This window comes from Acomys minous, assembly GCF_964271855.1.
Source record: "Acomys minous genome assembly, chromosome: 17".
Lineage (NCBI taxonomy): Eukaryota > Metazoa > Chordata > Mammalia > Rodentia > Muridae > Acomys > Acomys minous.
In genome coordinates this window covers 36,063,327-36,085,458 of record NC_140500.1, presented here as the reverse complement: position 1 = coordinate 36,085,458, position 22,132 = coordinate 36,063,327, and the positions used below count along the sequence as shown (strand labels likewise).

At 44.0% G+C, this 22,132-nt stretch overlaps 1 protein-coding gene across 1 annotated transcript in view; it reads left to right on the top strand.

Annotated features, from left to right (window-relative positions):
- Nucleotides 1-14,594: 14,594 nt before the first annotated feature.
- ARL8B (ARF like GTPase 8B) overlaps nucleotides 14,595-22,132 on the top strand; it is a 39,223-nt gene continuing 31,685 nt past the window's right edge. Inside the window, exon 1 of the mRNA XM_084765484.1 lies at nucleotides 14,595-14,927. Coding sequence (XP_084621610.1) covers nucleotides 14,805-14,927 — 123 coding nt within the window. The 5' untranslated portion in view covers nucleotides 14,595-14,804. The remainder of the gene's footprint in view (nucleotides 14,928-22,132) is intronic.

Below are 22,132 nucleotides of genomic sequence, written 5' to 3'. Positions count from 1 at the left end.
AATGCTTGTCAGGCAGAGGGTGGTTGCCGGTGAAGCCCTTCACCACCTCCTGAACGCTTAATGAGTCTGCCCAAAGCAATTGGGAGGTTTTGTTATTGTTTGTTTGTTGTTTGTTTTTTTGAGACAGGGTTTCTCTGTGTAGCCTTGGCTGTCCTGGACTCACTTTGTAGACTAGGCTGGCCTCTGCCTCCCGAGTGCTGGGATTAAAGGCGTGCTCCACTGTGTCTGGCCAATTGGGAGTATTTTAAAGAAAATGGTAGTATTATTCTATCAGGTTCCTTATTAAAGGTTCACCTAGCTAAGGTTCTGGCTTTAAGAGAAAGTCTGAAAACAATCTCAAATTTACATTTTTTTCCTGCCAACACCTTTTTTTTAATTTAAAGAAAGTATTTAAAAAATATAAGAAAAAAATTAAAAAAAAAAAAGAAAACAAGGTTCTTTACAATTGCTTATGTGTTTTGAGCAGAATTGTATTTTAATAGCTACCTATTCTCTAAGTTTATTGTTTTTCAATTTTTCTCTTTTTATTATTTTTCCTTTTTACATATACATTTCTATTACTACACATATATACAATAAACTAGCTACCACAAGAAGAACCATGAAACAACCAGGAATTATATAAATGTTACATTCTTACTGTTTTAGCTATTTGTATTGGCAACCTTGAAAAAAACATCTTTCCTATCTTGGTGCATCTAAACTTCTGAATGTAAATCAATACTATCATATCTCATCTTTATCATCTTACAACATCTATCTAGACCTAAAAACATCTTAAGCCCTAAACAACTCAGCTTAATTGTAAAACTAAGCTAACTGGACTTCAGCACCATCAGAGACTTGAGAAGGAAATACACTTAACTATGTGAGTGAATTGGAAGTGCAGGTTAGCAGCTTTCAAAATGAGAACATGACAGAGACAGTTTTCTACCTGAGCAGTCACCCAAAACTCTATAATGTTGGAGCATCATCTTCAGTTTTCTGGTCCAATATATTTGACAGACGTATTTGTGAGGCAGGAACTATTGAGGATTTGCTTACCCTGTCTTGGCAGAGCTTGGCTGTCCACTGTGCCTGCATCCAACCTTGCCCTTTTTTTAGGCAAAATTCCGTCTGTGGCAGAAACAAGGACATTTTGCCCAGTGGCTTGTTTGCCACATTTGAAGCCATCTCCGTAAGGAGGTTCATGGATGCTCATCATCTTCTTTGAGGTAGGCTGTGTGTTGCCAGGAGTTAACCTGTTAAACATTGTCATAGAATGTTTAAAATAATAAAAATGTCTTTAAATGCTATATTCTGTAGGTCTCTGACGTTTTTGAAGGTCTTATCTAACTATTTTACTTTATCTATCCAAAGAATTATATCTATCTGTTAAACCTAGGATGTATATTTTTGTAAAAAAAAAATAAACTAGTAATTGACATGATGATGATTTGATCAACTAACAATTAACTTGTATTACTTAATTATACTAAGCAGCTTGCAATAGTACTTCCAAAGTATTGGAAGTAAACCTTGTATTATAGTTGAGTTTTATGAGTATAATATTTCATATTAGAGTAGAAATATATATATATAATGTGTGTGAAAAATAATCTTACTTTTGAATTCTATACCAATGTATCAAAATTAAACTTATTTTGCATTAATATACAATATTCTGTACCAGTGAATTAAAAATAACCTTTTGAGTAACAATTAAGGCATTAAGTTGCAGAGTAGATTCACTAATATACTTTTTGTCCTATTACTCCCTATATATTTCTGTATCCCCCTTCTTTCTTTTCAACTCCTATCTCTAAACTTAAGAAAAAAGAAAAGAGAGACATTTCTGAGTCCAACCTCATTTTTTCCTCTCTCAATAATACAGATAATAACTTATAGCCAACTCCCAATGAAAATAAACATATATAGCCCAAGAAAGCAACCAAAAATCTACCCAACCCCCTTAATAGAAATGGGAGGGTCATTTTCTTAAGGTTTCTTCTAGCTGATTTTGGACAAATAATACCATTGTAGGGGCCCATATAAAACTGGAGTAAATGGTTAAACAAGTTAGGAATAGCATTTGTGTCCAGTTTCTAAATATTGAGAAATCCAAGATTTAGTCAAAGTCCTGTGTGGAACAGTCTGAATTGCTGGACAACTGGGATTGAAAGCGTTCTTCAAAGCTGTCCTGTTCTGATGAACAATCTCAAATTTAGAGGTCACTTTATAGAGGTTAGAATGGGCTTGGTGAAGCCATGGAAAGGGACTATCTTGCCATAAAATCCACCAGTACGTCTCCAAGGGTCCACATAATTATTGCTGACAAGGGTTTCTTAGGATTTTGCCTACCCAAGCTCAAGGTGGATAGACACATCATAATCTTGTGCAGGAGTTTCCTGGCCTCCTATGGAGCCTAAATTTTGCAGAGGAGGTGTCTGGGCCCTCCAAGAAGGACAGATGGTGTATCATTTCTCAATCTTGTATAGGTAAGAAGGGTTTTAACCAATTAATGGTCCCACATAGCTGCTGTAGCTCCACAAGGGAGTAGGACTTCTTTTGTGGAATGCTGAATGATAATGGCCTAATTCTCTCAGCAATGGAAAATCCCAAGAAGGTATAAGGAGGGACAGTCTGGATCTTTTCTGGGGTGACTTGGAGTTTATGTTTCCTCAAATTATCCAATAATTGAGCCATGACCTTTTTTAAATAAGATGAATCAGGATGAGGTAGCATAATATCATCCATGTAATGGACAATTAGGATGTCTTTAGGTTTCCCTCCCAATGCCTTGGTAACATAAAGCTGGCAAATAATGGGACTATTTTTCATCCCTTGGGGAAGAACAGTCCATTGGTATCTCCTTGCAGGTTTTTGCATATTGGGCTCCCGGACTATAAAAGCAAAGCAGTGATTATCCTGCTCAGCCAAGGGAATTTAGAAAAGAACAATCTTTTATATCCATAACCATAATGCAATGTAAGGGTGGGATAGCACTAGGGTGTGATAAGCCAACTTGAGTAATCCCCATTTTTTCCCATTTGTTCATTGATTGCTCTTAGATCTTTTAACAGCCTGTATTTTCCAGATTTCTTTTTAATAACAAAGATGGGGATATTACGTCTGCTTGTCTAGGGCTCTAAGTGACCCAAATTAAATTACTCCTCAACCGGCTCCTTAAAGGAAGTGAGCTTAGGCTCAACAATAGGCCACTGATCCATCCAAATATTGGCATCAGACAGCCAGGCCAAGGGTATAGTGTCAGGTGCCGTGGTGGAAACTGGCCTTGGGTGGACAATGTCTAGAACTGGGGTGATCCTTCTGCTGGAGGCCCAAGAGGCCAAAGTCATCCTGAACCATAACATCATCATAAAAGGCCCTGTCATCAGTTGTTAGAATGACTCCCATGTCCTCAAGGATGTCTCTACCCCAGAGGTTATGGAGGACATCAGCAACTATAGGGGAAAATGAGCCTTGATTTCCTTGTAGATCCTTCCAGTGCATGGGATGTAGAGTTGCCTTGGTGGGCAGGGCCAGGTTTGAATGTCCAGTGTGGGAATCTTAGAGCCTCATTTTTAGTAATGATGGTGACATCTGTCCCAGTGCCAACTAGCTACTTTACCAGGGTACCGTCCAAAAACACAGTCATCACAAGGGACTGTGGAAAAAACAGGCAAAGCCCAAAAGACATTAGACTTAGTGTGTTCCCCCTCTTACTGCCAGGACTGAAGGGCGCCCTGTTTAAAGTTTAAAGTACTGTCTGATTGATTAGCATTTTGGGACCTGCAATTTCTTGCCCAATAGATTCCTTTATTTGGGGCATTTAGTTCTTGGTCTAGCATTAGAGCAGTCACTGAGTAAGTGGCTGGGCTTGCCACATCCCCAGAAAGTTTGACCAGGGATCCAGCCTGTTGTGGGCAGGTGTCAGAGCATACCCTGTCACTGACGAAAGCCTCGATCAAGGCTGTCAGGGCAGTGACAGGGCACCCCAGGATCAAGATCTCTAGGAGCAAGTACCCTCTTGTGGATGTCATCATTGAAGACTACTGCCAAAGCATTGAGGGTTGGAGCATTAAGCCCCTCCCAAGTTAGCTGCTTGATCATCATGTCCCGGGTAGGGCTGGATCTAACCTTCACTCCTCCACCACCTCAGAGACTCTGGAGAAGAAGTCCGTAAAGGACTTTCCTGATTATTGAACCAGATTACAGAAATAGGCAGATGGGTCAGGAGGGGTATATACCTTGAGGGCTCTAAAGACCAGGCAGGAGACCTGTTGAAAGTAAGCGTGCAGTCCCATAGTGGCTTGAGAATAGTGTCAATATAGTTGCCACACCCAGTCAGCATCTCCAGGGTGACATTAAGGCCATATTGGAGATTGAGGCAGGCTTGTGCTTCTGCTTGGTGGTCGTAAGCAGACCACCAATTTAAAAAGACATCAGGCTCTAGGACAGCTTTGAGGAGGTCGTACCAGTCATAGTGGGTCTGTAACTGCATAGAGCATTGGCACAGAACTTCCTCAAAATAGGGAGCGTCAGGTCCTGATTCATTGGCAGCTTTCCTGATAAGTGCTGGGTCAGAAGGTCGGGGACCCATGGCTAATTAGCTTGCATTTGGGCCAGTGTTGACCAGGAATGCCCCCCCCCAGGGGGTAACTGGGTGACAGGTGGAAGCAATGAGGTGGGCAGGGCACGAAGAGGGTGGGGGGCAAAGCTGGGGTGGGAAGCAATTCCTCCACAGGGGTGTGGAGTTTACACCAAGGGGATGGGGGGGGGGGCAGACTCGCAGTTGGTGAGGAAAGGGCGGAGGTCCCTGGTAAGCAGGATGGCCTGGGCAGGAGTGGAAGCTCCGTTTCTTCCATCTTCCCATCTTCCCGGTTCGCCTCCTCCATGGCCTCAAGGGCTGGGGGAGGGGTTGTTATGGACAAGTTGACACTGGCCTGCTCTTGGCAGTGTTTATTATGGGCAGGAGTCACCTCTTCAGGAGAGGAAGATTTTAAACTAGCAATGATGACCAAGAGAATAGGGACAAAAGAGACAGGCAGGGTAATACCTGATTGTACCTCCCTTTTCCATGCTAAAAACAAACAAACAAACAAAAAACCCCTACATCCATAAATCAGCATCCCACATGTTTTCTGGTGAGATCCATGAGACCAAGATGGCAGCCTCACTCCAAAACCCTTATTATCTCCTGATTTACCGTTAAGCCCTCATGTCACCAAAAGAGACTTCAGAGCCCTAACTTCGGGTTCCTTACAGAGAGATGGGAGATTGCCCACGATCAGGTGACACACACACAAAAACTAACAAAGAGAACTGACAAAACAAAGAGAAAGGAAAGACATGTATCGGACCGAAAATCTTGTGTTTAGTTGTGGGACTTCCATGCCCACACAATGTCTCTGGTCTCAAAAGGATACTCAAGAGGCCGATTGGTGGTTCTGTCTCCTGGCGAGCAGCCCTTATGTGGTGAACCGAAAGTAAAATTGAGTGTGCCTTCCTAGTGAGACAAACCAACAAAAGGAAGAAAGAGAGGCCTCTCACACTTTACCACTTGCGAGGGCAAAGGACATAGGATATAAAAGGGCCAACTCACTGAAGGGACACCAGAGGTGGCACATGCCTGTGGCATGGATGAGAAAGGGTCCAGAAGATGGGCGAGCAACAAGCAAGGGGGCTAGGACCGTTCGACGCAGCGTGCACAGCAAAAAGCAACAAATGAGGGCCCAGGATATAACAGCTGCAATAAAAAATAAACCAGAGCCCAGGCATAGTCAATCACCCACGCCAGCATGGGTAAAGAGACCACGTTTGGGTGCCAAATGTTGCCCTTGGGGGCTGGGGTGTCAAGGACACAGATTCCAGGAGTCCGTCAAGTGGCGGAAGCAGACTCATTCCAGGAAGAGGGTGCTTCTTTATACACCCCCCCCCCCCCCGGCCCTCTAGCATTTCATTGGTTCCCAGACTGTAAGCTGCTGCTATGGTTTTCCCTCATTGGCTTGTGTCTCACTGCCCGCTGAGATGTCATCAGTCTCCTGGTGTCCTGGCAGGTCCCAGGCCGGCCCTTTACAGAAGGCCAGCCACGCATGCGCTATTAGCAACAGGCCTTGCTCCTGCTCAACAGCAGGCCTTGCTCCTCCTACAGACAGTGGTGAAGAGAGGCTTCTGTCTGTGCCCTCAGTGTGTCACCTTTAATTCGATTTTATTTGTCTCTGTGTGTGTCTTATGCTATTCTTTTTTATTTTCTTCTGCTGACTGAACCCAGGATCTCACAGTTGTAGGCAAGCATTCTACTTCTGTGCTGTACTCTTAGCTCTGTTTTGATTTAAAATTTATTTTATTTTATTTATTTATTTTGATTTATTGAGACAGTTTCTCTGTGTGTAGCTTCAGCTGCCCGGGACTCTTTTTTTTGTTAACCAGGCTGGCCTTGAACTCACATCAACCCACCTGTCTCTGCCTTCCTGAGTGCTGAGATTAAAGGTGTGAGCCAGCTGCTGTTCCAGGTTCCCGCAGCAACCTTGCCTGACTTGCGGGTTTGCAGAGGTCCTGCTGACTAGGCCAGGAGGATTGTTCCTCGGAACTGATATCCTTAAGGTTTCATTATTGTGTTCCTTACTCTCCTTCTCCTATTGTTTGGGTTAGTTGGGTTGTAAGTGAGGTACAGTCTGTTAGTGAATTCATAATAAAGTATAATTGTTAAGAAAATTGACACTTGGGAGGCAGAGGCAGGCAGATCGCTGTGAGTTCAAGGCCAGCCTGGTCTACAAAGCAAGTCCAGGACAGTCATGGCTATACAGAGAGACCCTGTCTCCAAAATAAAACAAAACAAAACAAGCCCCCCCCTCAACCACCCCCCCCCTCGCAAAAGAAAATTGAGCCTACACTAGCACATGTTTCAGAATGGTGAGGAACACTGTCCTCCCTGGTTCTTCCCCTTTTTCTGAGTAGGAGCAGATGATCTCCCTTACAGAGTCAGTAAGTCAGCCTCGCTCTGCACTCTAGGCCAGTCTGTGACTGTGGGCCTAGCTTGGTCCAATGCAGAAGTGTCCTGAGTTTACACGGTGTCACTGCAGAGGTCACTGGGCTGACAATCACACCAACCAGAACCTACCCGGTGTATCTCCTCCATCATGGCGTGTGGCCCAGACTATAATTCCTTAGATAAATGCAAAATGAATAAAACGTTGGTCTGAGAAGTAAGATTTGAGGACCCCCACCTGACTGACTTATTCATTCAAATGGCTTTTCTTACTTGTTTGCTTTAAAGTGTGTGTGTGTGTGTGTGTGTGTGTGTGTGTGTGTGTGTGTATGTGTGTGTTCAAGTGTGCATACCAGAGCTTTATGCTGTAAGACCTGGAGGCTAGGTCCGACTTCCCGGAGCCCATTGAGACACAAGAGTCCAGTCCGATGCAAATAGCAGGGGATGGTTTATTGATCCGTCTCGAAGGGGTCTACCAAGCTCTATTGAACTGGAGACCCTGAATAAGCAAAGCTTGGGTCTTTCATACCCTTACAGAAGCAGAATTGGCGGTTAAGCAGAGTTGGTGGACCATGATTGGTTCTTAAGAACGCCCTTAACAATGATTGGTTACTAGTTATTGTATCCCTGAGGGGGCAAGAGCTCAGCTTGGAATGTCATGTGCTGTCACGTGTTCGGGACAGGTATGAGGGTGTGGTTTTTCTTGGAAAGTATAGAACAGCCCTGAGGCCATCTTGGAAGGTACCGAGTGGGCAGGGTTGAAAAACAGCTTTTCTATCTTTTCAGTGTGTGTTTGTGTGTGCACACGGGACATATGTGTGGAGGACAGAGGGTAACACTCAGTATCTTTCTCAACTGCTCATTACCATGTATGTATGTATGTATGTATGTATGTATGTATGTATGTTTTGGTTTGTTGGTTTTGAGTTTGGGACGGGGGCTCTTTAGGCTGCCCTGGATGTCCTAGAACTCATTATGTAGACCAGGCTGCATAAGAAAGGTAGCTAGCCGGGCGTGGTGGTGCACACCTTTAATCCCAGCACTCGGGAGGCAGAGGCAGGCAGATTGCTGTGAGTTCGAGGCCAGCCTGGTCTACAAAGGGAGTCCAGGTCAGCCAAGACTACACAGAGAAACCCTGTCTCAAAAAAACAAAAACAAAAACAACAAAAAAAAGAAAGGTAGCTAGCTGAGCAAGCCATGGGAAACAAGCCAGTAAATTTGCTACTTCGGTTCCTGCCTCCAGCTTCTAGGCTCCTGCCTTGAGTTTCTGCCTTGGCCTCCCTCCATGAAGGACTCTCTAAGAGAAAATGAACACTTTCTTCCCCAGGTTGTTTTTGGTGGTATCGAAGTAACAGAAAACAAACTAGGACAAGTAAACACTCTACCCCCAGCCACACACCCAACATCCACTTTGTCCTAGGGATGCTGGCATGGTCTTCGGGGATCTGTCTAGATTCAAACTCACAGAACTTTCCGTTTGTTTGTTTGTTTGTTTGTTTGTTTGAGAAAGGTTTTCTCTGTGTATAGCCCTGGTGGCTGTCCTGGACTCTTTGTAGACCAGGCTGTCCTCAGACTCACAGAAATCACCTGCCTTGGCTTCCTGAATTCTGGGATTAAAGGTGTGTCACCACGACTGGCTTGAACGTTACTATTCTTAAAACAATGGCCATGAAGCAAACATAAAGGACAGTCTTACCTCGTGCCTTGCCCTTTCTCAGCCATAATCCTGAGATTTTTGGAATGCCAGTCTTTATCTCTGGTTCAAATTCCCTTTCAGTTGGCAACAATGGGGATGTGGCTAAAGACACAGCTTCGTGCTGCTTCCTCCAACAGCCCGAGGAATTCATCTGTGATGCCTGTGCTCAGGTGAAGCCAGGATTCTTTGCCACAGAAAGAAACTTCGGCATGGGACAGAGCTGAGGAGCTATTCAGCATAACAAGAAGAGAAAGGAGTGGATAGGGAAATTGTAAGGCATGCCTGCATGTGTATAACAGGACCCAGACTTTAGCACAACTGCTGCCATGTCAGAAGCACCATTCTGACCTTAAAAGGCAGCGCATAGGCCCAAGCACCTGCCAAAACAGGAACAGAGACCTAATCCATCAAAAACCTAGTCTATAGTTGCAAGAAACTCCCTAAAAGTACTAACCTTGCCTTTTGACTGCTGTGGCTCAGCCTCTTGCTAAGTGAGGATGTGGGTTTTGTGCAAGGCTTGGGACTGCAGGATTTGGGCAAGTTTCCCTTGTAGTTGCCAGGCACAATAAAGACTTTCTTTTCAGCTTTAAGAGTGTCTGAGAGGTGGTCTCTGTTGGGCTTACCTCAAATCAAGTTTGGGCTTTTAAAGGAAATTTGAAGCTAGGTGTAATGTCACATGCCTATAATCTCAGTGCTTGAATTATCTTTGACTACCTACAATTTGACATCATCCTGAGCTACATAAGACCCTGTCTCCAGAAACAAACAAACAAAAAAACCCCAAAAACAAACAAACAAAAAACAATCAAACAAACAAAAAACCCTTAAAAATAATAGTTGAATACTTCAGAAAAGTGGGATTAAAATTGTTTAAAATTACTTATTTACTTATTTTTGTGCAGCCTTGGCTGGTTCCTGGAAGTCACTATGTAGGTCAAGTGGCTTTGAACTTGCCTTCATCCCTCCGCCTCTGTCTCTTGAGTGCTGAAAGAACAGGGATAAACCACTGTGCATATCTCATTTTAAATGTTTGTAGCCATACTTTTTTATCAGAAAGATAAAAAAGAACTTATAGTTTTTATTTTCATGTAGCCTAAGCTGACATAGCCAAGGATGATCTTGAATTTCTGATCTTCCTGTCTCCACTTCAAAAGCTGAGGTTGCAGGCACCATGCCCAGCTTATGCAGTGGCTGGGAGCAGACGCAGAGCTCTGTGAATGCTAGCCAAATGAGCTACATCCCAGCTCAACTCTCTCTCTCTCTCTCTGGGTATGTGTATGTGTACGTGCCAATGGTGTATGGGTGGCTACATATTTGTGACCATCTGTGTGCAGAGGCCAGAGGCTGATGGTGGGTGTCCTCCTCATTTGCTCTCCACCTTTCTTTAGGGACAAAGGCTGTCAATGCACCTGCAGCTCCCAGGGACCCCTGCTCTCCACCTCCTCATTTGGGGGTTACAAACATGTACTGCCGAGCCTGGCTTTTATGTGGGTGCCGGGAATCCGAACTCAGGTCCTCAGGCTTGCACAGTAAGTAGTATAAAGTAGTATATCAACTGAGCCATCTTCCCAGACTATATAAGGTTTTTGTTTTGTGTTTTTGTGATAGAGTTTCTCCGTGTAACAGCCCTGATGTCCTGGAACTTGCTTTGTAGACCAGGGTAGCCTCGAACTCACAGAGATATGCCTGTTTCTGTTTCCTGAATGCTGAGATTACAGGAATGCACCACCACTTCTGGGTTATAATTTTTTTTTTAAAAATAGGATGCTATATTCCCCAGTTGAGGGCTATTTTCCTTTGACTAACAATTATAGAAGTGGAAAGAATTACAGTAAATGTAGGTGAAGGATGTTCCTCATTTTAAAATTAGCTTGGAGCTCAGTGTGGTACAGACCTTTAGGCCAGGCCTTCTGCGAATTAAAGCTTCATGACAGCCAACACACAAGTGCTTACAAAGTTAGAGGCCAGGCTACCTGTTTTCCCTCCTTAAGCTAGACAAACAGGCTTCCGAGCTTGTTTCCAACACTGACTCCAGTCTCACCTCCTGTATTAGATTTTCTAGAGCCAAAGTTCCAGTAGCTATGTGGCTTAAAATCAGAGAAAGCTATCTTCTATCAGTGCTGGAGGTGAGAAATCTCAAACCAAAGAGTCCCATTCTTTTTAAAAAAAAAAAGATTTATTTATTTATTCAGAAGAGGGTATCATATCACATTATAGGTGGTTGTGAGCCACCATGTGGTTGCTGGGAATTGAACTCAGGACCTCTGGAAGAGCAGCCAGTGCTCTTAACCTCTGAGCCCCATAAGCACATTCTTTCAACAATGATTTATTGCTCTATGCACAAGACCTATGGTATACATTTGGAGACCAGAGAGCAACTTGCTGTCGTCCTTTCTCTCGTCCCATCTTGTGGCGTCCTGAGGATGGCCCTCAGGATGTCGGGTTTGGCAGCAATATTCTTTATCTACTCCCAGTAAACTTTTACACATTTAAACTGAGGTCTGGCAAGATGGATCAGCTTGCAAGAGCACTTGCTGTCAAGCCTGATGACCTGAGTTCAATTCCTGGAACCCACGTGGTTCGAGAAGAGAACCAACTTTTGCAAACCGTCCTCTCACCTCTCCATGTGTTACTATGGCACTGATACACTCTGCATCCATTCAATTCTCTCTCTCTGTCTCTCTGTGTCTCTGTGTCTCTCTGTGTCTCTGTGTCTCTGTGTCTCTGTGTCTCTGTCTCTGTCTCTGTCTCTCTCTCTCTCTCTCTGTCTCTCTCTCTCTGTCTCTCTCTCTCTCTGTCTCTCTCTCTCTCTCTCTCTCTCACACACACACACACACACACACACACACACACACACAGTCACTCCCCTGGGGCCACAGAGGTCCCTCAGCAGTTCAGAGCACTTGCTTCTTTGCAGAGGACCCACAAGAAGGCTAACAACTGTCTCTTCTAGTTCCAGGGGATCCAGTGTCCTCTTCTGGTTTTCTCAGGTGCATGTGGTGTAAAGACACACGTGCAGGCAGAACACCTGTACACATATATAATAAAAACAACGAGCTCTCCAGTTATTCTCCTGATTTTCATTCTTGTATAATCAAATCCAAACTAGGGCCACCACGCCCCAGTCCCTGAATTCTCTATCCCCTTCTCCTTACCCCACGCCTCACTGATGTCCAGAACACTGTGTCAGTGTTCTGTACTGTCCAGAGAATAGCCTACAACGGCTCACTTTCAGTTTTAAATAAATGAGTTTACTAAGTAGATATTAAGCATCTAGCAAGAAGAATAAATAGCAAGTAGCAGATAGGTAGCCGAACTTCATCAAATTTCAAGCTCACGGCTGGGTGTGGTAGTACACGCCTTTAATCCCAGCACTTGGGAGGCAGAAGCAGGCAGATCGCTGTGAGTTCAAGGCCAGCCTAGTCTACAAAGCAAGTCCAGGACAGCCAGGGCTATTATACAGAGAAACTCTGTCTTGAAAAACCAAAAATAAATAAATAAATATAAAAATAATAAAATAAAATAAAATAAAAAAATTCAAGCTCACATCATCCAGCAGAGATGCCTGGACTAGTTGATTGAGAGAGCTAGCAAAGGAAATATCAAGTCAGAGGCTTACAGAGGCAGTCAGCTGGAGTTTCTTTTTAAAAAACATATTCTAAATTAAAATATAATTTCATCATTTCCTTCTTCCCCGTCCCACCCCCAGCCACACTGTCTTTCAATATACAGACCACTTCACTATCCTTCCCTATTCAGGATCTTTGCTCTTCGTCTTTTCCTGGAACGTACTTCCACCAAAGGTCAGCCTGGTTCTCTTTCTCACTTCCCTCAAGCCTTTCCACTCAGGACCACCTGACTTTAAAGACAAGTGAGTCGGCTCCTGTTTCTTCTCTGTTCCTCTTCAGTTTTCTTTACAGGGTTAAGTCCCACATGCCATTGTCTGTCTTTCATTCATTCATTCATTCTTTCTTTCTTTTTCTCTTTTTTGTTTTTCGAGACAGGGCCTCTCTGTGTTAGCCTTGTCTGTCCTGGACTCAGGGTTTCTCTGTGTTAGCCTTGGCTGTTCTGGACTCGCTTTGTCGACCAGGCTGACCTTGAACTCACAGTGATCTGATTGCCTCTGCCTCCCGAGTGCTGGGATTAAAGGCGTGCGCCACCACACCCGGCTCCACATGCCACTTTCTTGTTTGTTTGCTATATGTTACGCTCTCACCATTGGACTGTAAGCCCCAGGAGGGTATGAATTTTGCTGTTACTATTGTTTTTCTGTGCTAAAAATGAACACTGTGTCTTGCACATGCAAGCATTTCATCATTGATCTAGACTCACAGATAGGGGAATTTTATTCAAGTTAATAATCCCTCATTTTTCTTATACATATACACATATATGTATATACACGTGTGTGTGTGTGTGTGTGTGAGAGAGAGAGAGAGAGAGAGAGAGAGAGAGAGAGAGAGAGAGAGAGAGAGAGAGAGAAGGTATCGTGTATCTTAAACTGGGCTCAAACTAGGATGATCTTGAACTTGTGATCCATTTTTATTCACCTCTCAAATGCTGGGACGACAGAATTGTGTCACTACACCCACTTTATTCAGCCCAGGGACAGAACCAGGGCTTTGTGCATGCGAGGCAATTACTCTGCCAGCTGAGCTACAGACCCAGCCCTCGTGCACATATATTCTTATGTACATTGTAATTAAATGACTACTCACTTTTCACGAGTTACACACTATTCCTTCTTGTGATTACGTCACAGTTTAGCCAACCCGTTCTCCAGCAATAAAAACACTGCTTTCATCCTTTGCTTTTACCAGCCAAAGACATGGTGCAAAACTTCTGTTTCCTTAGCAGAGTTGAGGGTGGATCCCAGGGTTTTGGACACGCGTGGCAAGCTCTTAGTCTCTGAACTGCATGCATCTCCATCCCTGTTTTCTCGTGAACGGATTTTCTAAGTTCTCTTTGGAGTCCAGGCTGGTCTTGAAATCGCCAAGCAAGACTTGACCCACAAACTCCTGCCTCATGTTCCACAGCTCTTGGTTTACAAGTGTGAACCCTACACCTAATTCAGAGCAGCATCACCATCATCATCATCACCATCACCATCATCATCATCATCACCACCATCATCACCATCATCATCATCATCATCTGACAAAGTCTCATGAAGTGCAGACTGGTCTTGAACTTGTAAATCCTCTCCCTCTATCTGCCAAGTGCTGGGGTTACTGGCATGCATCAGTATGCTCAATTTTGTCGAGTCCTGGGCACTTAATTCAGCCCAGGAATGGAAACCAGTGCTTCATCCATGCCAGGCAAGCATTCTACCGCATGGATTATATCCCCAACCCAAATTCTGATGTTTTATTTTGTGTTTAAATCGTCAGAATATTAACATTTCCTCTCAGGTTATTTTGTCAATGAACAATTACAGAAAAATTCAATAAATAAGAGAACGAGGATCAACTTTTGAAAATTTTTATTATTATTCATGTGTATTCATTTATTGTGGGAGTATGTTCGTGTGCTTGCAGGAGCCCACAAGGTCAGAAAGCCCTGGTTCTGGATCACCTGGTGCTGAAGTTACAGGCTGTTAATGGCGTCCAGTTATGGGTGCTGGATTCTGAACTCAGGGCTTCTGGAAGCGGTTTTAACCTCCGAGTTACCTCCGTAACCCCATATTTTTTTGTTTGTCGAACTCCTGATTGCCCTGCCTGAAATTGTTGGCTGTGGAGACCAATAACTTGGAAAGAAAAATGGTGAGTGAACTTACAATGAAAGAGGGAAGGCATATGACAAAGTGAATTAACACTAAGGCAATTGAAAGACTGTGCCGCGGGATTTACCAACAGGTGGCGCTGTCGGCGGCGGGCGCTCGGGGTCCAACCCGGCGGCGCCGCTCTTGCCGTGCGCTTCCGCGGCTGCGTGGAGCCAGGCGTCGGGGGGAGGTAGGGCGAGTCATATGACCCGCTGGGCTTCCTGGCTCCGGCCGTCGCAGCCGCCAGCTTGTGTCTGTCCGAGTCGCGCCGGGGGGCCCGCCGAGGAGCCGTTGGCGGGTTCGGGGCCGATACCCGCTCGTGGGAAGCAGTGTCCACCGTCGTCCGCGCCCGTCCCCGCTCTCCGCCGGCCGCCGCCATGCTGGCGCTCATCTCCCGCCTGCTGGACTGGTTCCGCTCGCTGTTCTGGAAGGAGGAGATGGAACTGACGCTCGTGGGGCTGCAGTACTCCGGCAAGACCACCTTCGTCAATGTCATCGCGGTGAGCAGCCGTCTGTGGGCGGCGTGGGCCGCCGTCCCGGGCCTGTCACCTCCCCGAGGGCCGGGCTGGGCGATCCTGCGTGTGTGGGCCTCGGAGGTGTTAGCCGGCGGGTCAGCAGCCCGGGGGTCAATTTCACGCCGCGTTTTGGTGGGGGCTGTACCTTTAATGCGGCTTGGAAAGGGCCGAATCGGTCACTGTTGCCGCCTTTGGGGACCGTGGAGGCTGAAGGGTTAATTCCAATCTGTCACTTTCTCACCCGGACCGGTGAGTCCGGCCTTGTACAGAACGCCAGCGAAGGGGGAGCCACTCTGAACCTCTCCACTTGGGACGGAGGAGCCGCATTGTGAAAGCAGGCGACCCGTGTGGGCGCCTCTGGATGCCAGGGGGAGCCTTGGCGCCTCCAGTTCGCTGGTCGTTTGTCACTTGCCCATGGAGAGTTGAACACCAAACTGATGACCTGGCTCACTGGTGGAAGCTGTTGCAGAGACCATTCAGGACCTAGTATTTATTAAGGCAAAGAGTAAGGGCGAGGCGAGTTTCTGTTTTCGCAGAGCTGAGTGTGTTAAGCGGGTAGGTAGATGGATTTGCATTCAACATAAAGTTAACTATCCTTCAGGGTTTGGCCTTTAAAAAGATTTTGTTTTGTTTTGTTTTGTTTTGTTTCCTCCTAGAGAAGGACTTTGCTTGGATTGGGCTTATGCAGGCTCCGGGAAATTGCTTGGAGAACTTAATTACAATGTGATTAATTCACTGGGAGAAATGGTTATTGAGTTTTGGTTTTTTGATTGCCTGGGAAAGGAATGGGCCTGAAGGATTCCTTGTCCGTCTTTATTTAGAGCTAAGAAGTCACTGTCTTAGGGCTGTACTCCCAGGGTTGAGCTTTACGGTTGTTCTGAAGAGAAGTGTCGGCAGTTCACATACCTTCAAGAGGACTGATCCAACCCTCTCACAGGAGTCAGCTGAGCTGTCCAACAAGTTTGGCTACTGGAATTATTCAGACACACTGCCAAGGAAGGGAGAAGCTAGGTAACTTGTGACTCAGTCCGTGTAGTAATAGAGCAACATGCGTGAGCAGGACCTGGAGAAAGAGGGGATCAAAACCCGAAGGTCTCTTGAAAAAGGATGAATATAAGTGTAAAGGAAATTTGTGTGCTGAATGTCTGATTTCTGTGTGGTGCTCCCCCGCCCCAGTGAGTACATGTTTAAGACGAAGGGAAGAAGGTGGAACAGACATTAGGCTGTCTTTCATATCAGAACTTTTCTATAGCCTGCAAAGTGTTTATTTTCTGTTATTTACTCTAGATAAGGATTGGAGTTTCCTAGGCAATCCTCCTCTTGGACAAGATGGGGTGTGTGAGTGTGTCAGTATGGTCAGTTGGCTCTGCTGTGGAGGAGTAGTTAATGCAGGGGCCTGCACTGATGAGTAGAATTTAAGAGACATACCGAGTACTTTAATGCTTATATATCATTAGACAGTGTGGTTTAGTGTAACAAGCCTGAACTTTAATGCCAAGCAGCCTGGATTTGAAATCTGGATGTGCCACTTAGCATCCTTGGGTCTGGTTGACTGCTGTTTTCTTATCTAGTAAATAGAGATAACAATGTATTTCTTAACAGAGTTGCTCTAAGGGCTAAGTAGGAGGAATAGGGAAGTGATAACACATTAATATTTTTAGCGGCTGTTCTATGCAATGCAAGCACATGGGAGTATATTGAGAAAGAAATCAGCGGGGCTTGTTTCCTAGTGTGCTCTGCAGTCAGGTTTATGGTTTGTGAGATGAGGCACCTGATGCCTCCTCTCCTTTTGCATTAGATTATTGTTTGTTTGTTTTGTTTTGTTTTTCCGAGACGGGGTTTGTCTGTGTAGGTCTGGCTGTCCTGGACTCCAGCTCACAATGATCCACCTGCCTCTGCCTCCCGAGTGCTGGGATTAAAGGTGTGCACCACTAGGCTTGGCTTGCATTGGATTCTTGTAACAATTGTTAACTGTCTGTCTGTAGTGTTGTTGAATTTAGTGACCTGTTATCAATCAATATTAGTGTATTCTTTTGGAATTATGATGGTGGAGTCTCTGTTAAAAAAAATCCCACAGAAGACAGGCTATGTTTAACTTATTTTATCATTCCAAATTCTCTATATAGTAAAACATTGCATTATCCCCCCCACACATACACAGATATATAATTATGATCTGTCAATAAGAAATTTTAATGTTCTAAACATAGTGATGCTTACCTCTAATTCCAGCATTTATGAGGCTGAGGAGGGATGATGCTCCAAGTTTGAGGGCCAGCTTGCTCTGTATCTACATAACAGACGCCACACTAGGCAGGGCTACACAGGAAGAACACCCTCCCTATTCCAACAACAAAAATAGGATTTTAAATGCTGAGAAAGGAGCTGGGCGTGGTGGTGCATGCCCTTAATCCCAGCACTCAGGAGGCAGAGGCAGGTGGAGCTTTTTGAGTTGGAGGTCAGCCTGGTCTGTAAAGTGAGTCCAGGACAGCCAGGGCTACACAGAGAAACCCTGTCTTGAAAAACCAAAAAACCAAACAATAACAACAACAAAAAGCTGAGAAAGGGGCAGCCTCCTTAGACACTAGCTTAAATGTGCCTCTCTTCCATCTATTCTTGTTCAATTGAGCAGAGTTTCACTGTGGTCTAGGCTGTCCTTGAACTCACTAAGTAGTACAGGTTGACCTTGAACCTAGTGATCTATCTGCTCAACTCTCCCAGGTGGAGGGGGGTTGTAAACACTAAATTTAAATGCTGGTAAATCTACCTAAGAGTTTGAGGATGATTTGCTTAATGCTGTCACCTAGTTTACAAAGGTTGTGAAGCTGAATTTCTTTTATGCAGTATGTGGTCCAATCCTAAAACACTGCACTGTTGAAGAACAGAGAGACTCAAGTTTCTCTTTTGCTTTAACCCTGAAACGGTACCTGTCTGTTAAGAGACATGAGGTGCAGAGTCTTCTCATTCATTCTAGATGTTGTTCAAAGAAATAGCCCTAGACTTTAAATTTCTGATATGTGTTAAAAATGAAGTACTGTCTAATTACTGTGTTAATGTTGGTGCAGTTGTTGCATAATCAGTCATGTGTCCTATATGTGTAATGTAATGTATTGTTGAGTAACATTTACTGGGACACTTAGATGGGTCATAACATAGTTACTAAGAAATATAGAATTGAGTTTGCCAAATATTACAGAGTAAACTCTTATAAGCATTATATTTTAAATATAGTGTCATAAGAATTTGTGTGTACTTTTTAAAATTGTGATTAATTGAAAAAGTTAATCCATGGACAATTTTATTGCTGTTAAAAATTAAGAAAAGATACTTGGCAAGATGGAAGAAGCCTAAATCTAGAGTGTTTTGGTTTTGAGATGGAATCTGTTTGTATAGCGCAGGATGGCCTCAAACTGGGGCTCTTCCTTCAGCTCCTGGAGTGTGGGTACTACAGGCCTGCAGCACCATGTCCACCTTAGTTGTTTAAGAGCTTGTAGGAAAAATTTTTTTTTCCTAGACAGGGTTTCTCTGTGTATCCCTGGCTGTCCTGGACTCACTTTGTAGACCAGGCTGGCCTAGAACTCACAGGGATCCACTTGCCTCTGCCTCCCGAGTGCTGGGATTACACTCACCACCACACCCAGATCACACTTGTATAGAAACTTTAAGTGTTCTGCTTGTGTCTTCATTTTACTCACCTGGCTAGAAAAGTCACATAGGCCAAAGGTTCCAATGACAAAGCTGATAGTAGCCTGCATAGAATTAGGGCGCAGGCCAATGTATCTTATATTTTTCTCATCTGCCTCTTTAAGTCTATCTTAGATTAGAACCATAGAGTGGAGATCCTTTACAAAGCTTTTTTTTTTTTTCCTGACAGGAAAGATGGCTCAGCCATTTCTGCTCTTTCCCTAGGACTTCATTCAGTGCAGTGCCAGCACCTATGTCAGGGACCTCACAATGGCCTGTAAGGCTAGCTCCAGGGGATCCAATGCCCCCTTATGGCCTCTGGGGACAGCTTGACTTACACAAACACATTATATATTTTAAAAATGGATAGTGCCATAAAAATGTGTATATACTTCTCTAAATGAAAGAGTTACCTAAGACTGTGACATTGCTACAGACACACTTATACACATGATTAAACACATTTTCCCCTATCTATAAGTATAGGTGTGTGTTGATTTCCTGTGCTGATTTCATTTATTGCTCTTGTGGTGGTGCTAGGGATTGAGCACAGGGCTTTGTGTAGTGCTAGATGGTACTCATCAATTGACCACATCCTTAACCCCCAATCTAGTATCAGATAGTGACATAAGAGAAAGTGATTATTCATGAAAGGTGAGGGTAGTGGACAATCATGAGCTATTAGCTGGTAATACACATTGTTATCAAGCTACCTTTCTAATTAAAAAGCAGAATAATTTTGGGTTAATTTTGCTTATTTTTATACAAGTTGACACTATATCCCATGCTGATCTTGACTCCCCTCATAGCCTAGGCTAGCCTCAAACGTAATAACCCTTCTGCTTACTGCGTCTTGAGGTACAAATATATATTATCATACTTGGTTTCAGTTTTGAAACATGGCTTATTTGAATTAATTTGGGATAATAAATTTTATTAAAATTTTTTATTTTATAAATTTTTTAATTTTAAATTTTATAAAAAAATTTAAAAGATCTATTTGCTTTATGTATGAATGCTCTATGAGCATTTACACCTGCATGCCAGAAGAGGACATCATATCCCAGTGTAGATGGTTGTGAGCCACCATGTGGTTGCTGGGAATTGAACTCAGGATTTCTGGAGGAGTTCAGGGAAAACCAATTTTTTAAAAAATGTGCTGTGAATTTGAAGCCTGGCCTACAAAGTGAGTCCAGGACAGCCAAGGCTATATAGAGAAACTCTGTTTCCAAAAACCAAAAACCGAAAACCAACCAACCAAAGGGCTGTGGCTAAAGTTTAAATGTTTAACAAATCTAAAACTCCAGTGTAGAGACTAGCCTTCAGTGAGTATTAGGTTCATGGTTAAGAGGCCTGGGGCATGCTGCCATGGAGTAGCTCTTCAGGGTTCTCATAATTGTTCTGTGTAATATAAGGGTCTTAACCCCCTTGTTCCCATGTTCCCATTAAAAATCACTTTTAGATGATGGTGTTTAGAGACTGACAACTCTATGAACTTCCTAGTTTTCTCCCAGATTATCACTGAACATGGAGACAGTGGACTGTGCCTGTAAATTATATACATTTTAGTTTTGGAAGCCCTAGGCAGCTTCCTTGATTATTTTAAAAAGAAAATGTATTTATTCCTCTGTGTGTGTGTGTGTGTGTGTGTGTGTGTGTGTGTGTGTGTCTGGCTATATGCACACATGTTTGCCAGTGAGTTGGGCACCTGGCTTGTTACAATGGTGCTGGGATCACAACTCTGGCCCTCATGATTGCATACCATGTACTCTTAGCCACGAGCCATCGTGGCAGGCCTGTTTCGTTTTCTTTCTTTCTTTCTCTCACAGTGAGCGGCTTGCCTCTGCCTCCCAAGTGCTGGGATTAAAGGTGTAGCTTCTTTTCTTTTTGTAATATTTATTTTTATGTATATGAGTGCTCTTTCTGCATGTACACCTGCACACCAGAAGAGGGCATCAGATCACTTTACAAATGGTTGTAAAGCACCGTGTGGTTGCTGGGATTTGAACTCAGGACCTCTGGAAGAACAGACAGTGCTCTTAACCTCTGAGCCATCTCCAGTCCTTGCAGCCCTGTTTCTTGTGGTTATAGTAGGCTGTTTAGAATTTGAAGGGCTATGCAGAAGTGTTATGGAAAAAACCACTTGAATTTCCATCACGTGAGGGGAACTCAAGCCAGGGTTTCAAAACATTTTGTCTTATCGTTTTCAAGTGTGTATCTAAACTTGTTTTTAAAAGTTTGTAGAGGGTAAGGGAGAGTGCCCATCAGCTAGCACTTGTCCCCAGGCTTGGGTTCCATTCCTGGGACTCATAGTGGAAAGAGAGACCCAGCCCCACAAGTTGCCCTCTGATTTCCACAGAAACATTGGTACACACCCTCTCACTCCTAAGCAAATGAATGAATGAATGATTAAATAAAATTTTATTGTGATGTTCTCTTTAGCAACTTTAAAAGCTATACTGTTGTTTTGATAATGGTACTTGGATTTTGCTGTATCTAAACTTTCATTTTTTATTTACAAAGATAAGTATCATTTATAAAAATTAGGCTGTAGAGAGTGGAGAGATGGCTGAAAGGTTAGCGTGTACTGCTCTTTCAGAAGACCCGAGTTCAATTCTTAGTACTGGTATCAGGCATTCACAACTGCTTCTAAACCCCGGTTTTAGGGGAAACTGATGCCTCTTGCTTCCTGGGGCACTTGCATGGTCATGTGTACATACCTACACATGTGCACATACATGCACAGAATTAGAACTAACAGAACCGTTAAAGCAGGCTATAGGGCTTGAGCTAGGTTCCGTCATTGACTGTTGCTGGAATGCTCCAGGTCTTGGGCCCATCACCGGAAGTAACTAGAACAAGGCAAGAAAAGGCTAGTTTGTCATAGAAAAACTTATCAGTGTAGCATGTAAAATCCACTTTTGCATTTGCTGCAGGAAGGACAAGGAGAAACATTCTCATACCCTGGAGGCACTGCCTACTTCACCACCTTCAGTGACAGCCAGCTCCCAAGTACACTGGTAGCTCTTGGTAACTGTAGCTGGTTTCACCACGCTCACAAACACCTGCACTGCTGATCTGATTGTAGCGGACACACTACCAGGCTTGCAGGAAGCCTGCCGCCGGGAAAAGGCACAGCAGTAATAGGAAGTGCTTCCCTGTTACAGAGGAATCTAGGGCCACAATGCAGCAGAATAGCCCACTGCAGCTGAACTCTTTAGTGCTAAAGTTTCTGAATTTGATCATTTTCTCATCACAGGACATGAATGGTTTCTAGGGTTTTTGCCATTTTACCTCAGTCTTAACTTGCATTGCTTGAGGATGAGTTCTGGAGTTGGCAATGAATGAAAAGATTTGGACACATATAATGTGGTCAGATTACATTCTAGAAATTATTTGTAAATGATGTGCTCTTCTGAATAGATAGGTCTCTATGTAAGGTTGGACATCAGTGGAGTGCTGCCTCCTTTGCTGTATGCAAGGCAAAGAACTCTTGTACTGGCAGC